This window comes from Schistosoma mansoni, chromosome 2 (assembly GCF_000237925.1).
Source record: "Schistosoma mansoni strain Puerto Rico chromosome 2, complete genome".
Classification (NCBI taxonomy): domain Eukaryota; kingdom Metazoa; phylum Platyhelminthes; class Trematoda; order Strigeidida; family Schistosomatidae; genus Schistosoma; species Schistosoma mansoni.
Window position 1 is genome coordinate 6,776,624 of NC_031496.1, and position 14,244 is coordinate 6,790,867.

General features: G+C 35.8%; 1 protein-coding gene and 1 non-coding gene across 3 annotated transcripts; one reads left to right on the forward strand and one right to left on the reverse strand.

The window, feature by feature from the left end:
* The first annotated feature begins 213 nt into the window (after nucleotides 1-213).
* Smp_tRNA_01595_Pseudo_CGA.1.1 lies at nucleotides 214-285 on the forward strand. Its single transcript has one exon. It is a non-coding gene (tRNA).
* An 11,920-nt stretch (nucleotides 286-12,205) lies between these two features.
* Smp_140680.1 (endothelial differentiation-related factor 1) lies at nucleotides 12,206-12,881 on the reverse strand (the record flags this gene model as incomplete). Of its 2 annotated transcripts, XM_018795494.1 has the most annotated exons (3): nucleotides 12,206-12,500; nucleotides 12,535-12,768; nucleotides 12,807-12,881. In XM_018795494.1, 3 exons carry the CDS (start codon nucleotides 12,843-12,845, stop codon nucleotides 12,369-12,371), a joined length of 405 nt encoding a protein of 134 aa, XP_018649801.1. In that variant the 3' UTR covers nucleotides 12,206-12,368. The 2 variants fall into 2 exon arrangements, with proteins under 2 accessions (XP_018649801.1, XP_018649802.1); XM_018795495.1 differs by having other exon boundaries at nucleotides 12,206-12,768; nucleotides 12,807-12,845.
* Between the last annotated feature and the right edge of the window lie 1,363 nt (nucleotides 12,882-14,244).

Sequence of the window (14,244 nt, forward strand, 5' to 3'; positions counted from 1 at the left end):
CGTCCTATTATGGGACTCCTCAGCAGTGCGTACCCACGAACCCGCTCACTAGTGACTTCGAGAAGTATATCTAGGAGCTCTAGTGAGAAGCAGTGACCAGTGGAGTTCAAAACCACGTCTGTTGTGAGATAGAAACTCACTGAAGACAATTGGTGAATGGTTGCTCAACTTCGTGGATCAGTTGAAGTTAGACATTAACACCGTTGGATGCCAGCTCAGTGGTCTATCGGTTAAGGGCTTCGGCTCGAGACTGGTAGGTCCTGGGTTCGAATCTCGCGGGAGCGGGTTCGTGGATGCGCACTGCTGAGGAGTCCCATAATAGGACGAAACGGTCGTCCAGTGTTTCCAGGTTTTCCATGGTGGTCTAGCTTCAATTGACTCACGCTTTCAACTATGATATATCCATATAAAAATGTTATTTCTATTGTGATATTATAGATATGTTAATTACTTATAAATTGTATCGGTCAATCTGTAATGGAGGAGAACTCAGGTGGGGACAGTCAATTTATTATTAAATACAAAGTTACAAAATGTCTTCATAAAATATGAGAACAATACACTAAATACTTCATTTGAAAATCTTCCATCAATTGTCGTTCACATTCTGTATGATTCTTCCTATTTACAATTCCTTTCCGTTTTCCTCACCTCGACCTTCTTAGCCTTCCTTTGTCATATATTCCGCTTCTAATTGGTGTTACATACTACTTATATTGAAAGACATAAGTAGCATGCACCACAAATCGACCTACTAGGTTGTTGTTCGTTTATTTTATTTTGCACATTTTGTGCTCTTAAAGTATAACAGAGTTAGTTCCAAGTTTTAATGACTATACATGTTCAATATTTTAACACTGTGGAAGCCATATGATTTTTCGAAAAATTTTTGATCATGATTAAACAAATTACTTTTCATAGACCTAATCTAAAACTCAAATTCTTTTTCTAAGTGGGTTTTTGTCAAATAATGAACTTTCCAAAAACAATTTAACTAAGTAACAAATATACATTAAGTGATCACTTGCTCTGAGATGATCAGGTTGAGAGTCATATGACTATTCACTGTTGATATTAGATGATGTTATTACTTCATATAATATGTTGGCTAAAGTTGAAAATTGTGTAATGTTAGTTTCTAATTAAAGAGATGAGTGGCATTATGGTCACGATACTACTTAAATATTTGATCAGTTCGATAAATGTAGAACTGTATATACATCTAATCAATTATCCCCATTTTTTTCAAAATTATTCTAATTAGTATCAGTGGATTAATTCATTGTATTTAAGGAATTAAACAACAATATCAAATCATACAAAACTAGAAACGGACATTCTGCATTCCACTGTTAGACACTATTCAACTTTTATAAAACTTGTGACTAAGTGACAATATCAAGGATAGATATGTACCAGAAGAGACTGATCAACAAGGGTAAGTTAAGACCCTTTCAAATAAAAAATTACCAGAAATGTAATTTTAGAATTGTTATATAAGGCTTTGTACTTAATTGATAAATCTTGCTGATTGAACGCTATATTCGAATCCTAAGCTAGTCTCGTAACCCCCAAGCTAGAACTACACAGCGACTTGAACACAAGAGAAAAGGCGCAAAATATATGAGAATCACTTTACTCCAAAGGTTCATTTATGTACAGAAAATATAGGGTTTTCATAGTATTTTAGAAGTGCTTGGGTTTCCCTGAAAATTCTAGAATACTACTAAACATAATAGCAGTGTAGTAATCAGCCAATCAGAAACTCTACATGTGACTTTTCATTTTCGCGATATTTTTAGCAAAACTTCTAATCAGATGTTTCTTATTTCCTGAGCTTGTCATGTCTATTGTGAGAAATTTTCAGGATCATCCCAACATTAGTGAAAATTTATCCTTCTTTATTTGAATACTTTTTTTAAAATTCGTTGGGTTTATTTGTATCTATAGTGTTGCAACATATAGTAAACTGAAATTATACACTTCTGTGTAAAACTTCAATCTATTCCTTATTGTGTTATGCAACCTTCTATTTGTTTGCATGTACCATCATGATCCAGTCATCTATATAGGTATGTAAGTCAACTATCGCTATATTTATAGAATGAAAAAAATTGGCTTTAATTATTCGAAATTTCGGTTGATGTAAATTCTAGTCTCTTTTTTCTATTTTGACATTTATCATATATTAAACCATAAGATGGAGTAGGTAATGGCTAAGCCAGTAGGACAAAATGATCTAACTAAAAACAATGTTCTGGAATTTACTACCATAGTAAAAAATTACTTGGAACATCTCTTGAACTATTCTAGTGTGTTACATTAAACCATGTATCGAGAAATGAATCAATTGTCTTTAAAAATTACATTTCAGTTAAACTGTATTCTAATTGTATTTAAATAACTTGATGACATGGAGGATATCGAAAATTCCATGGTCTTTCAAGATAGATTGTATTCGAAAATAACTGATTATAGATCTTTCTTCGCAATTTACTTGTTTACTTGTAATTTAGTGTGACATAAGATTGGCATTAATCTAATATAATTTTCATGGTTGTGCTACCTCAAGGCAAGTAATGTATGATGCAGTTGAAAATCGTTGCTTAATCATATTTCTGAGAATGATCCATATTATAGCCGATAGAGATACTATGAAAAGCGTGTATATGAACTGCGTTACCAAAAGCTAGTGTTAGTGTGACCAAGTAACGATAACTCACTAAAAGTGAATCACTGATTCAAATCGCTAAATGATTGGATATCACGACTCCTTGGTTGGAGTCCTAGAGATCGTGCAACACAATGGCTTGAGACATTATCAGACATGGATCAGAGTAGTGACAAGTAATGATCCTACGGTAAATTTCTTGTACTTTCTTCACAACAGAGAGAGTAACTTTAACTGAAAGACTTCTTTCTGGTTATATTTTTGCTAACTGAACTGTTTCCCTTATTATTATTTCACTCTCATACACTAACTTCTGTTCGTTGTTGTTGTTTTTTATGTGTATTTTACATTCTCTATCTCTTCACAACCTCCTTGTCATTGTATGGCGCATATGGTTTTGGTGCCACCTTGTACCAATGTTTATGTGTTCAAATAAATAAATAACTGTACAGCTTGAGTAAATGATATCGTTGAAAAGAAAATTTTCTTCGCTGCATTGTCTCTAGTTCTTCTTTAACAACACCATGGGTTGCTTTCTTTATTTGAAAGCTTCATCATTTGACCTCAGGGTTGATGTTGGTTGCGCACTTTTGAATAATCCTATCATAGGAATAACGAGCTATCCAGTGATCAGTCTGGGATAAATACAACCCACAAATTCATTCATTTTACAATGTTAAGAAAAGTATAGAAACTTTACACATGTTCAAAACATTTCATTCAACACTATTAGTTAATAAACATAAATCGGCCCAAAAAAATGTAAAAATGCAAACCTATTTGGTAAATGTTTATCTCATTTGATATTAAATAATGTAAATCCATGGTATGTTTATAAGATAAACCATTTATATGAATTCAGTCATTATCCATTGATGACGTTAATGCAATGAAGTCGATTTGCAAGACAGAATTGTGGAATACAATTTCAGTTTGAATGGTATGATCTAATGAAACCAATAATTCGTATATTCACTATTGAATAAGCTTCACTATTTTAAGTGAATTATATTTAACATGTAAATTTCTCTTTGTTTAGATAGATAGTTGTGATGTTTAAGAGTATTTGAATTATGTTATAAACTAGTAATCCCAGAAACAACGCAATTTAATCAAGAAGTATTAGATGAGCACGAACGAATGTACTGTATTTGGAATTCAAAATCAAAAACAGTCATCAATGCAAAGAAACCACTGGTTCATATAAACACCACAATAGTTTTGTAAGGATTTGTTGTATATGTTAGGAATAATGAGGTAACTTGGAGAATTATTGGAAACATGAAGACTTCAACAGATGTTTTTTTTCGTTTGTGGTTTAATATAAAGGAATCAGAAGATACTGACACCTCCATTAAGGTCCTACTCACTGGCTGTATAGTAACTTTCTCCCTATAATATGTGAAGGTAATGGAGACGTGAGTATACACTGACCTCTTCATTTGTTTATATTATTACTGAAATATTTCCGTAAATTTTCGGTACTGCTAACGTGTTTTTTCATGACAAAGTTAACAGTGATCCTGGTATATTAAAGATAATATGCTTATATTACAGAGATAACAATTTTGTGAATGAAGATAAACGTCATATATACATCTAAGTCCCAAATATATTCAAGCACATTGTACCAGTGCATTAAGGGGCGTTTTAGCAATGACAAACACCAGTTATATCAGTAAGACAAATAATACCACAGATTCAGTAGATACTTCCAGTTCGGATTACTAAGTCAGGGCTTTCAAATTTTGTCTGACAGATTCACTGAATAACAGCAATATTATTTCTAGCATAAATAATACTGATTAATTTAACTTTATCTCCAAACTATGCTAGTTTGACGTCATCGATGTAACTACTTTAAAAAAAAACGGACGGGCAAATCAGAATCCAGAAATCAACTTCCAGAATTTTGCACTAAATTCAAATATCACGTCTAACACGAAGTAGAAATCCTTTTTGCAGATAGCTCAAAAGTTTTAAAATGATAATAAGAAGTTATTTCTGCCACGATCGCGTAAGAATAATTATGTTAAACGAATTCAGTGCACAATTCTGTCCCTGAAGATTGAGTATAACATGAAAATCAACACTATCTCTTAATCCTAAATCAAAGCTTAAAGTTGTGCAACGATATTTTGTGAACAAACGAATCAGATAAAGGCTCTAGGATTTTCAGAGCGAACTTTATTCACCCATATGGCAACAGAGCAGCTTTGCATTATAACTGGCGTCAGGTCGTGATTAAAACCCTTGATTCTAACCATGAATCCATAAACCCAACTTGAAATAACGTTAGGACTTTCTTAGTAGATTTTCGAATCTAGTTAGGTCCTTTTAATATCTTAAGATGGATTATCTGAATTCATGATGACGAATTTCAGTCGATTGTTTTCCAATTTACTGTCAGTTACCTACTGACGACTTTAATAGGTTCATTAACTGTGTTTCTAAGCCCGACTAATTATCATGTGACTTATTCGCCAATCAGAGCGTGACTTATACGGTCTTAGCACTGTACCAAACCTAAGACGTTCGACCGGTATGAGCAGCCTAGTGTTCTTATTGGTCCTTTTTCCTCCTGGCCCTGATAGTTGAGTCCAGAACACCAATAACAGCTCCCTTTATGCAAATCATTTATTTCAAACATACCGAAACGGACCACATCACATCATAAAGTAGGAAATAACATTTGTAGGAGATCAAGTCAAAAAGTGGCTGTGAACGTGGGAGACTGTATTTAATAATTTGAATATAATTTAAGAACAGTAAATCGCATAATAGTGGTCTATAGGTCAAAATAAAGCTAATAATAAGAGGTATATATATATATATATATATATATATATATATATATAGTCAATTAATAGTTCTCAGAAGTTACCCGTAGTTTCATCTTCACTACGATATAACATTAACTATGGAATAATTACCATCAATCAATTAAGTTCACAATGGAATCAGAGTCGGATTTAGAATTTTACTTCACAAGTGTTCGTTGGAAAGGAAACCTGATGATTCTCTATAAAAATCTATATATGGAAAGCCAACCTGGAATGGTCGATACACGGATTTTTAAAGCTGGCTTCCGCCGAAGCAGATGAAAAACCTGACCTATTCTGTCTGCACGAGGGCTGAACGAATTTACACTGAGGATACAATCATTATCAAACTTGACAGATCATGGCAGATACTGGTCAACGATGGATATCCACCTAGACTCATTGAGAGAAATTTGAAGTCAAAATAACAAAGTGAAAGTGTCCTTGGTACCAAAGAAAACTTTTTTATGAACACTCAGTTTAAAGGAGATACTGCAGCAGAAATTCTGAGGAACAGACATTCGAGATTTCTGGGAAATACACTCCATCCGGTTAAAGTTCGTATTATGTTCTCTAGTAGGCCTACGACTCGAAGTTGTGTAAAGAATAAGCTCCCGCTTTAGGGTCAAATCAATGTGGATCTACCACTTACTTGGTCATATGGAGCAGATTACATTGGCCGAACAAGGCGGGTTTTTTTAAATCTATATATAGTTAATTCTAGTGACACTGCCTCATCAGAAGCCTCTTTCAAAATTACAGTCAGGAAAGTCGGTTCAAAGGGACTTCATATGAAAAAATTACGTACAGCAGAGGCTATAGCTGTCTACTAGTTCAGGTCTGACCTTAGAGTATAAAAACAGTATGTTCAGTCCCTCATTCCGCCATGGTCTAAACCTTCCCTTCTATCTTCCATAATCCATCGTTTTTTTCTAATTTCTGCTCCTTCCCAATTATTTTCAGAAATCATAAACCGATCAATGTTAGAACATTTTTGAAAACCTGGGAGCACTAAACCGCCGTTTCGTCCTAGTATAGGATTCCTCGGCAATGCGTACCCACGATCCCGGAAGTGGGATTCAATCCTAGCAACCTCAGTCTGCTGAGGAGTCCATCCAGTAATTTCAGGTTTATAATAGCGGTCGAACTTTGATCGGCTCATGATTTTAATGAAATTCAACAATCTCAAAATTGAATATTTTCAGAAATATTAATTAGCCATTACTGGGGATTTTTTAATTAACAGTTATCAAATGAAAAGTTATCTCCACCCTAACATTTTCCACTAACCGATTATTACATAACTTCCTTATAATATCTGGTTTTCGTAAACAACTCATAAAAAGATACCACTTCTTCCATTTCTAATTATTCAACACTGTTGTTTTACGACAAACTACTATTTTTAGCAGATGAATTATTAATAAAAACGATTGCACAGCTTAAGTAAATGAAATCGACGAAAAGAAGATTCTCTACATGAAACCTGTCTTCATTCTTCTTCATGAAACAATTGGTCACCTTTATTATTTCAAAACCTGTTTGCCCCGACCCTTGCTGCTACCTTGACATGGTGGCTGGGCTTGCCTATCGTGATGAACCAATCGAGCTATACTGTCTGGAACAATCGCTCCTCAAGGTCCTACCATATCCGTCTACAGCGGTAAGGTCCCGACAAGTACGGAGTTAACACAAAAATTACCCACAAAAGGTTGTGTGTGACCGACCTCAAGCAGTTGTCCCTTGGGCACTGCGGTCACGCAGTGGCTGTAGGTAACACCAGACAACTCTTCAGACTAATAAAAGAAACCGGAATTAAAAAGTCAAGAGTAAGCGAAACAATCGTGGAAAGAGACGAAACCCTTATCTGCTTTCAGCCCAGACGTTTAGAACGGTGAGCAAAACACTTTAGAGAACAGTTTACCTGCCTTCAGCTACTCTGCAGTAACCCAACATTCCCAAACAGTCTGAACGGAACATTGAAGTAGGTCCCTCAACTCTAGTTGAAGTTCAAAAGGCTATAGCTAATCTGAAACGAGGAAGAGCGGCTGGTCCAGGTGGATTGGCTCCAGAGGTCTTTAATTATGGTGGTCGAATTTTAACGATTAGGTTGACTAATATTTTAGCTAAAATTCGGGAGTTGGACGTAATCTTATCTGACTGGTTACAATCTCTGACTGCCCCAATATATAAGGGGTCAAAATCATCATCATCATCATGCTTTTATTTAGCAGCTAATTGAATTTCACAGGTTAAAAAACCAATTCAAACTATAAAGCGCTCAACTCTGTCTTCCAGTTGTAAGTCCAACGCATAGAGTTCAAGTAAGGATCTTTACAAATATAAGGCTTTGTTTCGAAATTCTATAAGCTTACCAGACTGATTGATTATCTATAGTAAGAACTACTGTTGACCCACTTCCACGACAAAAACTCTGACAGTTGTTGAGTGGGTAGAATTTCCATGACTGATCAGTTATACTCTACGACTGATGACATTACAACATAAAGTCCTAGTATGCTGGAGGGTGTCGATGATAGCTGCACACTTTCAACAAAAGCTAACCTATGTACTACTCACTGCACGAAAAAACTACTTTAAATAAGGCCTTCAGAACCATTTGATAAGAGGCAATGCATTTTGGGAGATAGTACTCTGTGAATTTAATGCCCGATATTCACACTAAAGCAGTAAATACCCAGTATGTTTATAGTGGATCTAAATAAAATTTGCCTAAGGGTAACCTACGACTTTTGATTGATGATCAGCTATGGAACGGGTTAACAAGCCAAATTATTTGTGACGCCGGCTGGTCGAGAACATAAGATCACTCAGTCAGTCAGTCACAACGTAGAACTTCGCACGTACGTACATCAGTTCGAGTTGCCATACCACATTAGCACAGAGATGAAGTTGTCGATTCAAATCCCATAGTGGTAGAAGTAGTAAGAGTATAAGCAAGAGTCGGAAAGATTAGGGTTTGAAGATGTCATTGAAGGAGTATAATATAGTGAAATAAATTTGGAAAGAAAAAAAAGGATAGGGACATGAGGAATTCAGAAGATTAGAATTTGGTAGAACACAAAGAGTGGATGCACCTTCGCCATTGCAAACGATTTTGAGCCATGTCATTCAAGGTCTCTAACTATCGCTTGCTACCACCTCGCGGATCCCAACCAGGTAGTCTACACCTACCAACATGGCTCAGTCCACTTGTCAGCGACTTCATGGATTTATGCCACTTCGTGGCGTAAGATCACTAGGGCCACTCCAGAACCTATGTTCAAATAATTTCACTAAATTATATTAAATTTAGTGATTATTAGTTAAAGAGTTTATGAATGTGAAAAAACTTCACTTGAAAGATCACAGCGAATTAATTAATAGAGGTATATTGAAGGTCAAACGAACGGAACTCATGCTAAATTAATTAATACAAGTGAAATTCAAATGAACAGAAATCGCATTGAATTTGTGAAGATAAAAGTATACTGAAAGTTAACTGGACGAAAATTATCTTGAACCAATATAAACTTAAAAACTGATTCCCTTTGAATAAATTGTATTTGAGTGTTTAACATCTTGCTTTACTGAATACTGGATTACTTATAGGTTTGCCTGAACTTGTGCACTTCCCTCCCCACTATACTTTAGACGTACCCGATTTAGGATATTCAGAGGACGTTCAATTTTCCCATTTAATTATGGATAGGTTGGAGAGCGTATATAATTTATTTTATGATGGCGAGAGAACCCTAGGATATTCCGATGTAAACTGTGCCCCATTAACTGGGAGTCCGTTGAGGTAGAGAATTTCTGCTAATATTTGAAGGATTTAATTGAACAGGGGCAACACCCACCTCTTGGTTGTTTATAGGTAGTACAGAAACCAATGAGTCTTATTTCTAGAAAATTATATTATTAACAAATTTTCTTACTAGGCAGCTAGTGAGAAAAACTGTAAGTAGGCGGCACTTCACTTTGTATTTAGGACCGGGGACTTCACATAATCGGGTTAGTCAGTTTCTGTTAAACTGATTACACTTAAATTAGTTCCATTGAATTAATTGTGACTCAGTTTTTCCCTTAAACAAGGTAAAATAATATCAGTTTAATAGTTCCACTCAGTTTTCGCATGATCAATCAGCAGCCAAAGACGGCTTAACTAAGTGGTATCCTAATTGAATTTATTTTACCGATGCTGTTTTTGTGCATCATATTACTACAAAAGCAATTATCCTAACTTTTGTCTCTTAATGTCTTATTTGATTTCATTGACCAAGTTCTTGGTGGATATGTGGAACGGGTTTCGAAAATGTATTGTCGAGTTACTGTAGTTATTCTTGTTCGTAGCACAAGTGGATTTGATTACAAATTCACTTTAGAAGTCATGTCCAAAACCGATGTATTTGTTGTGCAATCAGGATAATGTAAAGAAGCCCTTTAAGTCTGAACCAAACAACGGCGAATCAACAAAAACTTAGTGAGTTATATATTTGTAAGTAACACCAAATCTACTTCATTTTGCCACTAACTTTTGGAGTTCGTGAAATTAACTTGGCAATATATATAGTGAGATTTTTCTCTACACATATTTACCAAACGATGCCTATAAAAAGGTGGTTTTGGACATGTCATTGCTTAGCTCAAAAAGCCTTTAATAAAGTTTCCTACAGATAATTATTCACCAGGTTACAAACATTATGGATCAGCAATACACTAAGCGGTGGAGTAGCATTTGCGCTCAGAATGACCACAAACGGTTTACTACAAACATTTTCACAACCCTAGTAGCCTGAAATTTACTGGACAACGATTCTTTGTGTTCAATCTTGGAAGATCAACCTGTGACCTGCTTTCATAGCAAAGTATTTAGGTCGTTTTACTCAGTATACCACCTGTACTTGACTACTGTTTACCTTTATCGATGTGAACAAAAATGGTAACACGAATTCAAAAAACAAAGTTAAACATCGAGAGATAACTGACACTGGTCACAAAGGCGTACCACAGGGACACAAGAACCCCAGTAGTGACGACCAGCACAGCCATTATTCTGCAACTTCTCATAATATTTAAAATAGCTGGATGTAGAAGACCCTCAGTCCTTGACATATTGACAGATAATTGCGATCAAGACCTCAATCGTGTGGTGGTCACAGAAACAGCTAACTATCGGATGTCTTCAGTTTGGGCACCTGGGCAGTATCACAGCCCTCAAGCAAATCGAATGAGATTTGTGTGGTGCATATGTATCTGGTGCTTCCTTATACCAATATTTATGTGTTTAAATAAATAAAAATAAAATCGCATGTCTATTCACACATTGCCTTGTGCTATGGTCAGACTCCCTGGTGAATCGATAGATTGCAATGATGCCCATTAATTAGTAATGAATATATCTTAACACCATGGCTTTTACAAAGATTTTGTAATAGTTTTTTGTTCGTGACTTATAGCCGATGGTGCCTGACAGCAGCCTTTAGAAGCCTGAGCAAATTTCGAAGCCAATGTGAAAACCAGTGTTTAAACTAATTAAAGACTAATAAAATTATACATCTATGTACTTAGGAGTTATAGATGCAGTAATTAACTATATCTTGCCTATTTCAGATATTGAGATACCTTGTTTAGAAGTCGTTTTGGTGTGATATGCTCCTGACTAAACTTAGAATGATAGCAGTTTAGTGAACATATCGATTTGCAATTCTCTAAGTAAGAAATAACGATAGGTATACATGACGTGTTGGCTACAAGACATGGTTTACCAGTGCGATAACCTTTGTAACACATTTACGAATGGAAGACTACTATGGCATTTATGACCACATTCCGAAAGATCGTAATAGTATTACCTACAGATGGAGATCATCATCATGACTATTATTGAATGCAGACCGCTAGATATCAGAATCGTCTGGAAGGTAATAACCATCGATGAGAACAAGTCCTCGAATAAATTGCCAGGCACCGAGATGCATTGCACAAAATACAAAGACAGAAATCCCTACGTGGATTTTCAACCTAACTGAATACAAATACGTACATACGCCGTCACACTTTCTATGCACTGGGCTAAGGAAGTCGTATATCACTTCTCTTTCAGCTTCTTTTATATTTTGACTGTTATGCAACGTAAACAAGTAGCAAATTACTGTAACAAGTATGCTTCATATCAAAAATGAATTTTACTTCACTAAGTTACCTCCTAAGAAGTTATCCGGACGATTGAAATAAACAAGACTTTTCCTCCTATCCAATACGAGAATAATTCTGAACTTAACTGTTGGTAGACATACTGGTATGGAAAAGTAGTTCATGACTTATTGCCCTGTACTATGTTACGTGATAAAAAGCAGCATAAGACATGACAAATCAACCCACATTGTACTCTAGGTGGTAACTGGAGCACGTTTCTCTGAGATCCAACGTGCAGGCTTCCTGAAAAGAAGCAGCATAAACTTGATTTATTTGCTTACTAAAGTTTTCGGGATGCTTACAACCACTAATTACATGTGACTTGCGATCGCAGTTACGGTGGGCACAATCCACGTGATACCGTGTTAAAATCTTGAGTCTGCTAATTATAAAAGTTTGGTCGACAATGACATTGATGGATTGATATGAGATCCACATATCCTTTACCTAGTTACAATAGCGAATATGGGGTGTCATTAACGGCAGTTCTCAATGATGAAGTAAAAAAATATGTCAGGAAAAAATTATATTCAGATACGCAGCAGCAGCAAGTCGAGGGTAGCCTATTTAGTCACAAAATGACAATCTATTTTATAAAGATCAATGTACATATCACTGCAAGTCATTTAAAGAGGATAACAATGTTTGACAAATGTGAGAGATTATAGCACTCTGGACTAATTTTTCTTCGAACTTCCTAAAGGCTTTCCTTTATCTTTACCCCTCAATTTAACTCCCAGAGCCTTCTCTAATTTCGAGATAATAGCCTGGTTTTTTACTGCACGACCTTGTTCGTAGTCTGCAATTACCTGTAGCAATGAGCAAACACTTTGAATATTATACCTGTTGTTTCTCGTTAATTTTGGTAGCCAAGTCTTTTTGTGTTAGGTTCTTTTCCCCCCTTGCCTGCATTATAATCTTACCAATATCCATGTCAACCAAATCATGGTGCAGATCCTCTGTATCCTCCTCTAGCTTAGCTGTGCTTTTCTCGATTGTCCGCTGCTTGTTTTGACCAGCAGCCCATCGTTTGTGAGTTTCAATGTGGTCACCACGGCGTTGTGCCGCACTAAAAGACTATATTTCTAAAATATCAAAAGAGTAAACGGAGTTACGGAATTCGACTTAAGCGTCACTGTACGGACACCCTCCATCGACAAATAGTGCACATCGACATTTACGAAAATTATAACAACTGCGAAGGTCACACTTGTATGAGCGGCTATTCCAACAGTCGTAATACATAATCCAGGTGTCTGATGTTTGTGATTTTTGGAAACAAAACGTAAGTGGCGTTGTAATTGCTCGAAGCATTCTAAATTAGTGAAAGTCAAATTTTCAACTCCTTATTTTTAGTATTGTATGCATAACTAATCACGTTTTTTTTGTTCAAGTTGCTTCAGATTGTTATGTGAAGGGTAAAATTGGTCGTACAATAGTTTCGCACCTTCAGAACCACGAAAGAATGTGGATGCAAACTTAGGGATGTGAAGTTGACACAACTCGGTAGTAAATAATACCCTGAAGTGTGGAAATAATATATGTAGTAATATATAACTAAATTAAGTAAATAGCCTTATAGACATACGACATTGATGATGATCCTTCTCAAGTGAAGAGAAGCGGTCAGATATTATGATAATACGCTGGGACAGCTCATGTTCGGAAACGTTAAAATGTGTTGGTCTTACGAATATTCCAGAGTAAGAAATTTTAATCAATAGGCGTAACTAGGAAGTGGTATCTAAAGCGTGTTCAACAGTACAGTCCACAATTCAGGCATAGAGAAGGAATTAGTAAGATTTGTTAGATACACATATTTCTGCTATTCCAGACGGAAAATACTAGCGTCTCCGTATAGTTGGCACTTTATCTTAGATGGGGTAACTCATGGTTTTTTTGGTTTGGGTGCTTGAATATTTATATATTGCGAAATTTGACATTAATTCAGGCCCGTCAGCAAGCTTTACTGTCTTAACATGTGTTTTACCTGACACACACCAAGCTCATGCAGTTATGATCCTTAGAATCGTCACTTTTTATATTCCTGACATCCGCAACAGAAAATACGACATTGTTAGCCTGTGGTTTCATCTTTGTACTTGACACTGATAGACGAAAGGTGAGTTTCTATGATTAGAGATTTGTTGTATGATGATATTTCAAGATGATAGGTCTACATAGTTTTACCAACATCGACAAGGTCGTGACGATTTCGAACTTCCTGAGGTAGCTTTACCGAAACAATAGTTTCGGTTGCCCGAAGTCAGATTCTGTTTTTGGACGAACGAATGAGTATTCCTTTAATATAAATCTTACTTAGGCAGACGTCAAAAACGAGAAAGGGAAAGAGAAGCGGAAAGGAAAAGCATATCAGCTCACCGTTAATACCCATTAAAAGCGCTGATGTGGCTCAAAACAGATACTGCTTGATGTGACAAAGCAGTAGTACCCTGGAGTCCATGTACACCACTGGTTAGGAATCAGTGTATTCCAACCCCTCCCCAAGTGGATTATCCATACTCAGTGATGTGTGGGCGAGAATGATAATGA